At 40.0% G+C, this 16,047-nt stretch overlaps 1 protein-coding gene across 1 annotated transcript; it reads right to left on the bottom strand.

Moving 5' to 3' along the window:
- Positions 1 to 1,967: 1,967 nt before the first annotated feature.
- tmem229b (transmembrane protein 229B) lies at positions 1,968 to 14,109 on the bottom strand. Its single transcript, XM_079262724.1, has 2 exons — positions 13,991 to 14,109; positions 1,968 to 4,157 (listed from the first exon to the last, which is right to left on the bottom strand). Exon 2 carries the CDS (start codon positions 4,098 to 4,100, stop codon positions 3,513 to 3,515), a length of 588 nt encoding a protein of 195 aa, XP_079118850.1. The 5' UTR covers positions 4,101 to 4,157; positions 13,991 to 14,109; the 3' UTR covers positions 1,968 to 3,512.
- Positions 14,110 to 16,047: the final 1,938 nt, after the last annotated feature.

Here is a 16,047-nt window from a genome sequence, read left to right as displayed (position 1 = left end):
TAGTAGAGTCGTGCAGTGGTAATTCCTTAATCGCCACCAAATTATTAAAATAAAATCTATTAACAGTGGCGGGTATACCCCAACATGTCTCAATGACCTGAAAACATGATGATGAAGAGGACTGTTCTTAGTAAACCAGAACATTCATGCTTCAGACTATTCTCATTTGATATTTTTATGGATCATCACCTTGTTAGAGAACAACATGTGCAACAAGTGTTGTGCATTTAAAGGAAAGCTGCGTTTATGTTATGAACAAGTTAGTTCACGTATGTATCAATCATCATGTGTCCACATTTTTTGTGCAGCAACTAGATGAAAGTGACAAGCAAGAGATAAGAATCAACGCAGGCCTGACTTTTACTGGCAGGAGAGCATTCAGAGAAGAGACAAGAAGAAGGATGGATGATGAATTAGCTTTCATTTAGGGGCACTAAAGTGCAAAATCTGGCTAAGTTTAGTCGTGCAACTTTAGCATTAAACGTTGCAAGACCACTGCACTTATTTGGCTCTGCATAAACACGTTATCTTACATAAAATAACAAGCGTACACAAATTTCTGGGTTACTTTTTAATTTCTGAGGATTATTACCTACATTTTGTCAGTAATTGAAATAAAAATGCATCCAAACACATTCACACACACTCACACATCAGTCATTTACAGTCAAGTAAACACATTTAATCCCAAAAATTAATAAATCATCCATCAAAATAATTAAAGTGAATGATACACCGTACAGTCATTTCACTAAAAATCTGTACATTCTCTTTAAATCAAAAAGCGATCATTGCAGTACATGAGGGCTAAAAATCTTTAGGAGATCAGCTTTTTTTGGACATGCACAATCAAAGGTTAAAAAACTTATTGTAAAACAAAAACAAAACAAAACAAAAAAAACAGTATTAACATACTGTACATGCACATACACTATTGCTTTTCAGCAAAATAACATGATTACCAAAGATAAAATAAATAAAATAAACTAAATTTAAACTAAACTAAATAAATTAAACTAAAATAAAACGTGACAGGGAAAAGAAAAGAGAAAAAAAGGTTCTGTTTTCTTAATCTTCACAAACTAGTGAACAGATAATTAAAAAGTGAAGAAAATAAATTTATTAAAATTCAGTTTTTTTAAGTGTCCACTAGGTGGCAGCAGTTTATCTGAGATGTTAAACAGTTTTCTGCAATCCACTCAGGAGAGTGAGTGGGATGAGAACGCTTCATTTCATTGCATTCACAGTGGTGAGGGTCGCACCACAGGCTTAGTCCAGCATGGTCTTGGATACGTGGGTCTATAGGGTCTATTTTTCTTGTATGAATTCATCTTTAGACACCACTAAATGTTGTTTTTGCAGTAACTTTTTAGTGATTATATATTTTTACCTGTGTTTGCTCCCAGCCATCTGGTATGTTGCAGTCAATGAAAAGAGTTAAAAGACCTATGTGTTTTACAGCAGAGCACCACAGCCATTGACTCAGGCTGTTTTTTTTTTCCCTTCCTTTCTTTAAGGAGGCATATAAATATACAGTACATAGTCCTTGACTTATTTCTACTTCCACATAAGTAATCTCAGGACCCACTAAACAAGAAGCAGCAAGCATTATTCTGTGTGTAACATGTTTTTAAGAGTCTAGAACCTAGCCCAAAATTTTAGTCGGGTTTGCTTTTGTACTTTGTTCTTTTGTTTGTTAGTGGGTTTTTTTATTTTTTTTATTAATATATCATATATCACTACAGATGAGGTTTTCTTTCCCCATCACACCACCTTTTCAGTCTGTTTTACATGACCAAGTCCAGTAGAGGTCAATGATCTCTACAGAATGCAAGTCACCAACAACTAAGGTTATTAAGGGAGGAACAAATGAGCAGCAAAGCCATTTAGGCTGAAAATTGAGGGATTCTCCAGTAAATTTGCTGGATATTTTTTTTCCCCACATCCATCAGAACAAGCAAAGTGATGATGAGGCAGACATGCTTTCGGTACATAAACAATGGAACACAGATTTTGCAGGAATGCCGTGAACAATACCTTCCAGTGAATAATGAGAATGAATATCCAAGCACACAAAATGCACATGCAGATTGATGATAAGCTTTGTTAAATGTGTTAAATATGCAAAAAAATGATTGTTTCAACTGAGAGGCAATCCCAGTAGGTATGTTGAATGGACTGGACTTTTCTGGTGACCTCATAAAAAAACACACTCATGCCCATTCACACACACATATTGGAGAAGCTGCCATGCAAGGCCATGGCCTGCTCAACAGTGACTTGGGTTCCAAAGTCTGGCTAAAGGACACTTTGACATGCTATTAGGAAGGAAAAATACCCATCAGTATGCCTTGATCACCATCAGGCCAACCCAACATCCTGAGCAGACGTCATTCTCTTCATGCACGCAGCAGACCGATTCCAGAGGCAAACAGTTCTGTCTGTTGAATGAGCTTCGTTTAAAAAAATAAAGGAGGATTTCATCCTGGAAGACAGTCTTTTCATGCATTTTGTCCAGGCATTGTGGATATACACAAAGGGCAGACGGCAATTTTTCATGATGCAAGCTGACACTTGGCGCTTTGTTTGAAACTAGGTGGTACATTCTTAAAGGTCCAGTGTGTGGGATGTTGAGACACCTACAAGATCAACATGCAAACTAGACCCAAATTCAGGACATCCTCCCACCCCCGATATAACTTTAAATTGCATATTAAAAAAAGAGAGATTGACACTCAACTTGGGTTTCATTTGCTCCATCTGGCTTACCATACTAACATAGTGTAACATGTTGGAGGTGTGGGACAGTGTTTTTGGATATAATCTGCTTTTACTAACATAAAGACAAGAGACAGAATTTCAGCCAGCAGACTGGCCTAAATGTTACACACTGGAACTTTAAAGAGCTTTTGAAGCTACATTAATACAGTACTGTGGGTTTTACTTGTATTTTCATGTTCATTTAAAAAAGGACGAATAACAACTGAAGCTACTTTATAATGGGAATTTTTATGAAGCCGAATCAGAAATACTTTTGTGGACAAATACCTTAGTACAATTGTGGATGTACATAATTGTGGATCAACACAATTGTATTAATTGTCGTTACAGTAGTTTTTGTTCATTTGTATCCTGGTTCTCTGAAGTCTATGTGACAGGACAAAAGGGATTCAGACTTTAAACCTGGTCGTTCAAAACCCTGATCTTCGTAACAGCAGTCCCACATGGAAATTAGAGGGTTTAGAAATGCAGTAAAAACAGCAGTATGGAGTTATTGTGCCCCTGTTTTAACAGCTCAGGACACAGGCCCAGTTAGATTTTTCTCTTTTCTTTTCTGGCTGGTTTGAGACCCTTTAGTCCTGTGCACAGCAGTCCAGTCTACACAGCTGTCTGTCTTTATCCCATATCAGTAAGTGGGGAGACTAATAAGAGTAGTGACTGTGGAGGGTCAGGTAAGTGTAACAGAGCAACTGAGCTGATTTAAGACGATCTGTTACTGCTAACTTCTTGGCTCATTCCCCTTTAAGGTAGCCATTTGCATTACTGCCCATCCCTCTGCTCCTTTCTCTTTGCCTGCCACCCCCTAAAGTTCCTTCGCCACCTTCGGCAGCAGACCGTCGGCTGGACCAACCATCCTCAGGCCCTTCGTGGAAACGCAGCCGTAAGGTATTGTGGATGACCAAACGCTCCACAATGAAGGAGGCACAGAACCACGGCACAGCGTACTCGGCTGTGATTAATCCCATAAAGTTGTAGCGGAACTCCGAGTAGTCCCAGGGGCAGGCGTTGAACTGGCGCAGGAGCAGCCCAGTTCCGAACTCCCACAGGTACGTCCATAACGTGTAGATGATGCAGCGCAGCAACACCGGGCAGCAGCCGCGCAGCTTCAGGTACATCCGCTCCACGATGAGGATGCAGGTGCCGTAGATGAAGAGCGCCCACACACTGGTAACGCCGGGGAACTTCCAGTTGCAGTTCACCACAAACTCCCAGGCTGCGGTGAACATTACTTCACAGAAGTAGCCGTGGATGGCATAGAGGTACCAGCGGGAGAGTGCCGTAAGAGGAACAGGTGCCTCCGAGGTTTCCAGGGTCACCATCGTTCCTCCTTCTTGGTTTTCACACGGATCTTCTGTCGACAGTGAGATGGCACGGTTCTGAAGAGAAGAGAAAGAGTGAAGATGTATGAAGGTTTCATATTGGCAACTGGATATCAACTCCTGCAATTTTACTCTTAAACCCTCATTCCAACCAAACCCATCTGATCCGTAACTTTCTTCATACCCGGAGAGTAATACAGCATTTGTTTAACTGATCCCAGAAGACATTATATTTGGCTCATGCTACCGCAGAGCTACACAAAGAAGCAGCCAGTAATCTATATCCTGCCTGCACTTACAGACCATTTAGAACCATCTCTCAGTGCATAATGCCCTTCGATTGCAGGAAGAAGATACTGAGGAAAACCCAAGACAATTATGCAAACTTCACACAGATAAACCCAGAACAGCGCTCTGATTCTGCATTTAGCATTGACAGTGTTAGAGTTAAAACAAGCAGGCATGTTGTGGACTGTAGAATGGCTTAAGGGTCAAGAAAGGTGAAAGCTCCCAGACCTTTATAATGCTTTGATGTGAGCTTTTTATTTCTTACCAGTCTGATGTACATTTTGGAAAATATCACATAAGACAGAAGTCTAAATGCAGCAGCTTCTCAACTAATTCAAAACACATCAGACCAGAAGTCTCTGGAGCCCAAATTATAGCTGCTCATACACACAACTGATGTAAACCTGCTAAGTTTTAGAAACAGAAACCTTAATTCAAACAAATCCAACAACATTAGGAAACGAATTTAAAAAAAAAAAATCATATAAGAACCAAACAAATTGAAAAATATGCCAGTTCTCAAACATTACTTCAAAATCAGCCCCACATGCTAAATAAAGCAAGTTACAGAAAAGAAAATCTTCCACTTTTACCTAAGGTTAAAGTCAACGATGTCACCAACACCTGAAGTCAGGAAGTCCTCGGCTGTTCACTCCCAAACACTGATCCTGTAAGGCAGGTCTGAACAAACACATCTGATTGTTTAGCAATGAAAACACATCTCATGCTAAACGAGCAGTCCAGTACAAAAAAAACGTAATCAAATTATGACTATGTGTAACATAAAACCAACGCAAACAAACCTGGGGCAGTACGTGTAGGAAGGTTACAATCCTTATGACAAATTACAGCAAAACAGGCACATGAAGGGTTAATGAGGATGATTTACATGTAAGGATCAATTGGTGATTATTTGTCACACACACACCTGTAAAAGTTACCATCAGTGTTAGCATTTCCAGCTGCAGTCTGGCCAAAACCAGCAAAGGGCTAACATCTCCAGGATTACAAATTTAATTGCGTCTGGTTGAGCAATAGTTTAACTAAGCTGGAGTTCAATTAAGGCCAAAATAATTAAACGTTACTGACATCAGAAAAGTAGAATTAAAGACTGCAGGGCTGCAAACTACTTAAGCTCCGTGGCCTTCCTTCACTTGGTGCTATTTACTGACTGAGGAGGTTTCTTATGTAAGGTATACCGTAGCTTTGTCATCTGACTGCCTACATCATGAGCTCTTTTTCCAACTCCTGCAGCTTGACACACACTTTGTGCTTCGGTATCAGGTATCAGAGGTTCCCACACAGGGTTGGATTCTTCTGCTTCTCTATTTAACACACTGCATTTTCAATAAGAAGTATAAATAAATAATATCTTTTTAAAAAAGCAAGGCAAACAGCATCACACCAACAAGTTCAAAGACCACACACTTGAGCATTTATCTTCTGTTACTGAACGCCTCCAGAGGAAACTGTGTCATACTTGCAACGATTATACAATGGATCATAACCGCTCTGTAAAATACCAGCTCAGAGAGAGGTTAGCGGTACAAAAGCTTGTTTGAAGAACAAAAGCTGATTTCTTTTTTTTTTAGGCTCTTTTTTTGTCATCAAAGGCTGGCTGAGACCCAAAGAGAGTCCACAGGGATTAGCACATTTCTGCCAAACAAGGAACAAGGGTTTCATGTGAGGAACTGGGCCACAGCGATGGACCAACTGACCTCCTTAAACCCACTAAGTCCATCTATTCACCGCTCTCCCCTCTATCACAGTAGGACTGGGTGAAACAGTGTTTTAAAACACTATAGAAATAATCCTGAACCTGCTATGATGTTAAATTATTTAATGGATTCTAGCATCACAAATTAGGTCCCTGTTACTGATAAAGACACATTAAACTGACTCTTATTTTTGGCCTTAATGGTTGAATTAGTAAATGAAACACTGATCATGTTAGAGCTTAAAAAGCAAAAGTATTAGAGAACATATAAATCTTAGGATCTAGCTTCTTTCTTCTAAGCTAAGCTAATAATGCTAAATAAGAGTGTGTGCACAGTGGACAAAAAAAACTGTAAAGCAAACTGTTAAATCCCTGCTTTTCTATGTCCACACATGGAAGCAAGATACTCCCCCCCCTTAACCTCTGACATACTCCCTGGTGTGAGAATGTGGACAGTAAAGACAGTGTGTGTAGACTTGAAGAGTGAGTTCTTAGAGTGCGTTTTATGTCAAGCAGCCGGACACGTTCCCAGTTAACCTGTAGGAGGAAAGGTCTGCCTGGGAAGCTCTAACTTTGTGGTAAGAAACTTAGCGTATGCTTGTTAAAGATTAGACATGCAATGTTAAGTTGAGTCCATGTTTTTTTTTTTCTCCCAACACGTTTAAAGTCAAGTCAACTAAAATCAACTTGCTCAAGTTGTGTTTTCATGTTATAAGATGCCGTGGATGCTCTTCCAGATTAATTCATCTGCTGCTCTAGAGGGATTTACACACATCACATCTTTCTTTTGCATCATCGCAGCAGCATTTTGCAGCCATCTAAATGGAAGCATGAACATAAAATGCTTTTAATAAGTACTTCTTCTGTTTCACACTAGTGATCGACAAATCAACCCTACGTTTTCCTCCTAGTGGCCCCTCCGTCTCTCACCCAGGAGTCACATGCTTTTATTCTCTTACCACACGTTTCCTTCACACCATTTATTCAGCACCCACACGCCTACAAATCTGCTAATGAAAAAGGATTCGGCTGTAATATAAAGCTGCGTGCTACTCGATTTCCAGCGTTCTAAATATGCTGGAGGATGGAAGGAGAAGGTTTGACACGAGCCCTGGTGTGGTACATGTGATTCTTTTCTGTGATCTTGCTAGATTACACTGCTTTAATCTTTAATTCATGAGGGGAAAATGGCAGCTATTTAAACAAAAATGAAGCTAGGATCATTTGAAATTCAAATAGTTCATGTAGAAAAAAAATGAGGGAGAATTTTCTCTTGCTAATCTCTTCATTTTTAGGCTTTAAAAAGATTTACGTCAGCATTCGTGCAACACCTTTTCATTATCTCTGTGCTTATTGTCTGTACTTTATGGGTGTTTAGCAGTCAGTCCTAATCTTTGCTGTGCGTTAGAAGAGATGAACTGAAGATATGAAGACAAATTAATAAGATTTGACGTTTTAAATTTAACCCCTTAAAGCCCAACCAAAGAAAAACTGTGCAGAAAAGTCAGTTTATTTATTCAGAAGTTTTCATTTGGTCTTTTAAAAATAAGAAAATTATTTTCTATGTTTTGGAATTTTTATCATTTATTACAATATGACAGATCAAAATTATTCTAGTCAAGTCTTCTGCTTTCTGGTGAATAGAGTTTCTACCATAAAGTGATGCACAATATCTCCAAAATGGTGTGGAAAAAATATACTTTTCACTTTATAGGTTTCAAAGCAGTTATAAAAATTTAAAGTGGGATAAATCTTTAAATATTCTCAATACCCATTTTTTATAGTGCAATGCCAAACATCCTGAGGTTTTTTTTTGTGTGTGTGTGTTTTTTTTTCCTGTCCTGTCCATTCAATTTCTGCAAAAATTTCCAACTTTTGAAATTTTGTGGAATATTCACATGATTTGATGGAACACAATGTAAAATATAGTTCATAAAAAGTTGGCATTTTCTCAATCTACATGTCATAATATTGTTACAGTCCATAAAAATGAAGATGAAATTGCAAGTTGCCGACACTTTTCCCCAACTGAAGAGCTTTGTCAGAAATTCCTCAAGTCTCCGGCTTGGAGTTGCAACTACAAAGCTGTTGTGTCATTACGGCAAATGTTAACAATGACTAGACTTGACATTGTAGCCTGACCTTTGTTTTTTGTTTTTTTGTTTTTTTTTTGCTCCTTTGCACATTTTTGTTCTTTAAGCAGCCAGTGGGAAGCATACAGGAAATTAGGGGATATTGAATGACAATGACATATTTAAAGGTCCCTGGATGAGCACAGATGGGGGTGTCTGTGATGATCGCACTGGGCTGACATGGTAAGCATCATAAAAGTAGAAGGTGGAAGGACAACCCTGCTTAACCTTATTCAAGCATGGGTATTGACTTGCTGCCTCAATACCACACAATCCACATACTGCATGGTCATTTATTCTGCTGCTGTAGCAGGACCCCCCCCCCCCACCACCACCACCCCAGCAGCTCTCTCATTAACGTAAAGCATTGATCAGCATGGCTCTTGCCAGCTCCTGCTGCGGTGACCCGCTTCACCACTGCACTTTATTGAACCCTGCAACAGAGCGTCAGTTTGGTGGGGATCAGTATGGCAGCTCTGACCGAGCAGCCTGCATTGTAAACCTCAAGACGATGAGGACGATGATGTGAAAACACTAAATAATCAGGCCACCCTCTGATATGATAGAAAGGGAAGCCTAAGCATGAAGAACCAGGATTTTGCTTTAAAAAAAATAAACAGGAAGAAAGCAAGTATGTAAAAAAATAAGCTTCTCACTGCGGTACTTGGTGAAGGAGAAGGTGTGTCAGAGAGTTGGACAGCAGGTAAATAAGTAAAAGTGAGAAGGAAACAAACTGGTTCAGGACTACGGTGAACTGTCAACACCCTGCCGAGAGCTGTGAACTCTGAGTCTGATCAGACAGCAAACATACTGAGGGCTTTGCAACGCAGCATAATCCCAGGTTGCGTGGCTGCGGAGTGTCAGTGACAGAGATCCCTGGCCTATGCAGACTTTTTGGAAGGTCACTTTGGAAAGCTGCAGCGTCATAAAGAAACCGGCAGCAACCAATGCAGCTTAAATCCGTTAGCAAGGTGACCCAACCACAAGTTCATCTTGCAAGAAATGCAACCTTGTAGTTTGATGAATGAAAATAAACTGTACTGTACATCTAAAGCTAATATCCCTGAGTCACTAGAAACATTAGCAATGACGATGGTTAGCTGACAAACTTAGCCACTAGTGCTAACATAAAGTATGAAAACGTGAATTCTGTTTCAAATCTTAAAAAACAGGGTCTTTGAGTTTAAGCTGCTAATAGGACCAAAAGGTAAAGCCAAACAGTAATGCAGACAAAGCAAATCCTCAAAAAAGCAGGTTTAATTTTTTTTTTCTCGTTTCATCCTGCTCCTTTTCTGACTTGAAAATTATTGATGAAGTTCATTCCATTAACTTGATCAGCCTCTGATAACTTTACCATCGTTCATTTTCCAGTTAAGCATGCAGAACATTGTGTTCCATCCTTTATCGCTTGTGTCCATTTTCAATGAGCAGCTCAGTTTACCACTAAAATAAGCATCAGAGTAATATACAATACGATAGTTTCTTTTCCATTGTCCCAGAATAGCATGCTGCATGCAGCGGCATACCATGCAAGGTTAGGCAGTGCAATCACATGCATTCCCATTGCAGTCCCACAGCAGTGCCATCTGCAACCATGTGTAAGGTTATGTTCACTCTTGGAAGAGTAGTAAGTCATTAAATGCACACTCACCGGCCGTTTCATTAGCTACGTCTGTTCAGTTGCTTGTTAACGCAAGTAGTTAATCAGCCAATCACATGGCAACTACTTAATGCATTTACTCTGGTAGACATGGTCAAGATAACTTGTTGAAGTTCAAACTGAGCATCAGAACTAGGAAGTGAGGAGATTTTAGTGAGTCTGAATGTGATGTGGTTGTCTGTTCTAGACAGACTGGTCCAGGTACTGCAAAAACTGTCGATCTACTGGGATCAACACACACACACACACAACTGTTTCTGAACTAGGGTCTAAAAAAGAGAAAATATCCACTGAGCAGCAGTTGTCTGGACCAAAATGCCTTGCCGATGTCAGAGCTCACCATAGTTGTGGTGTATTGGTGGTGGGAGGGTACTATCTTGGCACACTTTGGGCCCCTCATCAATTGAGCATCACATGAAAACTACAGCCTACCTGTATATTGTTGCTGACAATGCAAATCCCTTTATGGCAGTGTGGCATGTTCTGATGGCTACTTCCAGCAGGGTCATTTTAAGGATAAGTTGTTTTCTGAACATGACAATGAGTTCACTGTACCCCAACAGCCTCCGCAGTCACCAGATCCAGTAGAGCACCTTTGGGATGTGGTGGAAAGGGAGATGCTCATCATGGATGTGTAGTCCACAAATCTCCAGCAACTGTGTGACGCTAATGCAAATATGGAACAAAATCTCTTTCCAACATCTTCTTGAATCTATGACACAAAGATTTAAGGCAGTGCTGAGGGCAAAATGTGGTCCAAGTAGGTACTGGCAAGGTTGACCTAATAAAGCGGCTTGGTGAGGGCTGAGTATAAGAATACAGTGTTGTAAGGAATTGACAGCATCATTTAAAAAAAAAAAAAAAAAAAAAAAGTCCTATAACACAGTTAAAGTGTTTTTACTTTAGACCTAAACTAATCATGATCTGTTACAATCTGCAGTTTCTCTCAGATATTTTAAGAATCTGCCTACTTTTCATTGGCAAACAATTTTTCTTCCTCCACAAGCCGATTGCATCGTTTCCAACTCCATCACAAAGAAGTCAAGCCTCAGATAGAGCTGGACAGACGCCATAAGAGCTAACACTAAAAGCCCCGAGCAGCAGAGCCAACAGAGGCTCGTATAACTTCATGGTAGGCATCCTTTCTATATCTGAAAGGTGAAAGCCTGAACAACAGAAGCAGAACGATGGGGGAGGAGGGATCTATGCAAACCGAGAGGTAAGAGCAGCTCTCTGAGGGTTTCATGTTCAAAAGCCTGTATTGATCTGGAATAAATAAAATTCTGAGCCAGGGATGCATGGTGCCGTGTTGGTTACTGCCATTGCCTCAAAGCAAGAAGGTTTGAAATTTGGCTGGAAACCTTTCAGAAGAGTCTGCATGTTCACCGTGTTCATGCACAGACTCTGGAGTTATACTGTGCATTTGGTGATTCCATATTGATCCTATGAAACATGAGTTAGGATATACTCCCATGACCCTAAAGTGGATTTTTTTTTAAAAAAGGTATAGAAAAAACATGGACAGATAAATAAAGAAGATGGTTATCCAGGAGTTTTATTCTAACCAGCTATGGCAGCAGTTGTTGAAGCTTATCATAACAGTCTTCTTAAATTAAACCAACTTATTTACTTGTCTGTGCACGACATTCACGTTTTAAAGAGTTTTCCAAAAGTCTTCTAAAACACTAAAGCAATTTAAAAAAAGAAAAAAAAAATCTACCAAGTAATTATAAGTCTTTGATTTGAGCCCATTAACTAACGCACGCAGATGCACCATTACCAACACCAAATTGGAGTGACGAATAGAAATAAATTATTGTTGCCACGGGCAAAATACCATCTATTATTTTATCTATTAATGATGTCTGGTTTCATATTTCTGAAGAATTTCTAAGACTTTATGACCCCCTGTAAAGACTCATGCATATTGTGCCACTGCATCACAGATCAAAAGTGCAAAAGGTCATCTGACTGCTGGCACATAAAGGCGGGCGGACTGCAGGAAGACGTTCATCGAGCTGCACTCAGCTGTACTCCTGAAAAGTGACAGAAATAGCTGAGTTGCGTCAAGAATGAAACTGGAGAGCTCGGCATGGAAGTGAGTTTAACTGTTACGCCATTCTCACCTCTGTGCGGCTGGGATTTTCTGAACCCTCTGACCATCCAGCGAACATCTTTAAATAATATTTCCTCGTAAAAAGATGGAAATAAAACAGGGTTGCTTTAGCCTTCAAAATACACAGATTAATGCTGCAAGTAGGGACACCGTTTACCCCAACAGGCGACACTAATATACTCTTTATTTTAATCTTTTTTTGTTGAATTAAGCTCTAAAAGGGAGTATCATCTCATAACTTAGTGCCTCCCTTCTGTCCAGTCTGAAAACTTGCTTATCTCTCTCCTTATGAACCAGCAGATACAGTTTTATGCACACAGCCCTCTTTTCTCTCTGCTTTCAACCACTCTTTATCACACTCCTTCCAGCTCAGAGCCAGTCCTAAGAAACTGCAGCTACATGTTCTGTCCTGAATCTCTCACTGGTCATGCCCAGTGGATTAAAACTGTTGGAGCAGCTACAGAGAAAGAAGGAGAGTTATCAAGACAGTCATCACTGGTGACAAGGGAAAATGCCTCTAATGGAGGGAGGCATACAAATGTTAATCACCTATCAGACATAGAAGCTTTATAATCAAATCTGTGACAATGCATAATTGATGATGGCTGTTGTGCAAAGGTTTAGCAAAAGATCTACAAAAAAAAAATAAAAAGGAAACAGCTGAGCTACCACGATGAAACAAAATGAAATAGTGAATATCTGCTTTTTTTCATAACAGTAATTAGATAATGAAGCGTGATCAAGGAGATGTTAGAGGTGGGAAAAGAAAAGAAACTTGCTCTTCGGTCATTTAATGACAAATCTGTCTTGAAATTATTTCTAATTAATCTTTGTAGAGTCACACAAAAATTCTTGTGTGATCTGTGATGAAATGTTTCTCCAAAAGCTTATCTAAAAGTCCAGCAAACAGTTCTCTATGCATAATCAGAAGAAGAAAAACCTGCAGAAATGCAGACATCCACGTTGCTTTAATAAGAAAAAAAAAAAAAAAAAAGCAGCTCTTGTGTCCGTGCAGCTGAGGGATGTGCTGTGTTTTTACAAGTGTTTCTATTATGGGGTCATTTTGGGATGCCCTGCTGTTGAGGCTGTTGCGTGGGTTAAAAATAGGCTGAGGGGGATATAGGCTTCAGAGGCGGCAGCAGGGATTATCTCACCCCAAATGATAATGAACTGCAGGATTTATACGGCATGAATCAATGAGATTTTGGAAGGGGAAAGGGAGGGGGGGCTCCATATGGCGCCAAGTTTCTGCAAAACGCATCCGCATGTGTGACCATGTTGCAGGGGTAAAGTCATGACAGGGATCAGTCGATTTTCTACGTGAGCTGTACGGGTTGTAATCACGCTATTTCGTCCCAGGAAGGTAAAGGCCAGTGCGCAGGCCCGGCTGCTGGGACTCCGCTGCAGCATCAAGCAGACTGAGCAGTGCGGCAGCGGACATCCTTCACATTTCAGAAGGGGGGATTTCAACTCAATTTCCATCTCGTGAGGGGTTTCAAACCTCTTTTTTGTTTTTAAAAAAAAAAAAAAAAAAAAAAAAAAAAAAGCTTGTTGTAACAAAGAAGATTCATACTTTCCCCCCCCTCATAACATCTTACATCGTTGTCCCAGTTGTCCATGTATGTTTTAACAGGTGCAGCAGCGCAACTGTGCCTAAAACGCGCACCAAAAAAAAAAAAAGAAAGAATGTCGCGTGCTTGAAATTAAAGCCCCATGTGTTTCATTTGAACAAGTTAGTGTCATAAATGGGCCACACTGTGTAAAAAAAAAAAAAAAAGAAAAAACTACACATTTGCCAAGTTGTGTGGATAAAGAGTAAATTCTCGCAGCTCTAACGTACGCTGTCATGATGGTCACTCATCATGAAGCCGAACATGTTGACTGCATGTTGCCAAGCCAACTCCAACAGACCGACATCATCTAATCATCATTAGCAGCACTGCTTAAATCGTTTTGAATTCTCTCTTTTCTTTTTACCTTCAGACTGAGCTCTGCGGTGTCTCCCACAGCTCAGAGGCCGGCGGATGCGACACATCCCTCGCTGATGTTGTCTCGGATGACTCGGCGTCAAGTCTGCGGCTCGTCCTCAGTCCCCCCCCCCTGGCTTCTCCTCCACGGTGGCTCTAATCGCCTATGGAAATTCACACATTTTTACTTCACTGCAGCAGCGGCACATGCCCAGACAGACTCGCGCAGTTCTTGCATCTTTGGTTAACCATTTCTTCCCCGCAGCGCATGAGCGCGCGCACAACCGGACTGAGACTGGGCTACAAGTGCGGCGCAAATCTTCTCATCGGTTTCATTGTTACAACACACAAAGTTGTCAGACATTTGCAGTTCCTGCTTCCTGTTAAGACTTTTCACCTCACACTTCCAGGAAACGGGATTCTGTTTTCCCACACTTTGGAGGATAGTTCATAGACTTCCATAGAGAATGGATGTTTTAATGGGTTCAGACTGTAAACATGTAAAAAAAAACACTGGCGAAAACAATGTAGACTTGACTTTGTTTATATTTAATGTAGATCAAAATAAGCAAATAAATATTTGAATATAAATATCTCCCGGTGCAATGCAGCAGAGGTCTATGGTGATGCTTTTGCCTTTAGTTTAGTCTGCAGCAAGTCCAGTGTAGCTTGACTGAGCCACAAGATCATCTTTTACCTTCAATCCAGAGCTGTTTCCACACCATGTCGTTGCTCCTATGAAGCAGCCTTTTTTTTTTTTTTTTTTCCCCCCAGGTGCAGCTATTTCCTTAATGAAGCATGCAGTCCACTGGCTGGCGCTGCAAGGTCAGCAGGGATGCAGAGGGTATAACCATCCTCTCTGCATCTCTGCAGGTTGCCAAGTCCAAGCAGATTTCATTTTACTTGATTGCCTCCAGTTTTATCTCTTCAAAAATATTCCAACCTTAATGCCTTTAACTCCATTTATTTTACCCATATGCAGGAGGCAAGGACCAAGTGCATTATGTGGATATGTGTATCTGCAGTGCAGAGCATGATCAATCACGCAGTATCGAAAGCAAGGCTGCATATAACTGCATATCATTTTCCACAAGGTCTCATTAAGATAATAGAGAAGCTCTCTCAACATCATTATGGTGGTCAATCAGTTTTGACTTCATCCTCAATACTAGTGGACTTGAACAGGCCATTTCTCTATAAGTAGCAGCTGTACATGCAGGTACTATAAATATTGAGCTTCTTCAAAGGACAGACTTCCTTAGAAGCACAAAGGCTCCAAAAACAAGGCCACTAAACTCATTGTTTAACTTGTAGCAGCAGTGGAACATCATCATATTGCAGATCACTGTGTACTTTCTGGCAGCTTGGGAGGATCTTCCAGGAAATGTGAAGATGCAGGGAAAGTTGAAGGGGGCAAAGCCAAACTATATAAAGCCAGAAAACAATCTTAGATTTACCATTCAAGTCCTGAATTCCTTTTTTTACTGCAGCATTTTCTGTGCTACTGTCAATCAACTGTGCACAATCATACCTTTGTCGTACAAAGTACTTCATTCTAACCTTCGTATGGTTATAGTTTTAATGCAAATGGTATGTATTTTAGTTTGATCCCATTGGAAAAACATTTACAGAAAGCAAATTAAATGTTACAATGTCCTACAAGCATGGAGATGTCTGCCTTGTTGAAATGATTTGGACTAAGAAAACTCCAGGAAGACATGCTTGCTCCTAGTCTGTTGCCAGCAGTAAGATGTGACTTCATTTAAGGCATATTTTGAAATCAAATTAAAGTAAAAAATATTTAATTTTAAGACTCATGTTATTAGGTGGACGATGTTGAATTCCTTATCTTTGGTATGTGGGATTTATTACACGCTCAGACAGTATTTTCTGTAAAAGATGTCTCTAGTGTCATGCAGTGCAAAGATGTCGTCACAAAGCAACTAACGAGCAAAAAAAAAAGACACTGAGAAATGACTGGACATGAAAACAGAATGCATTCCTGCTTTTTAGTTTTTTTTACGTTTGCTTACAAAACAAGTTATTGTTTTTGAATTAAGTCTGTTC

This window comes from Telmatherina bonti, assembly GCF_933228915.1.
Source record: "Telmatherina bonti genome assembly, chromosome: 22".
NCBI classification, from domain to species: Eukaryota; Metazoa; Chordata; class Actinopteri; order Atheriniformes; family Telmatherinidae; genus Telmatherina; species Telmatherina bonti.
This window is presented reverse-complemented; position numbering and strand designations above follow the sequence as displayed.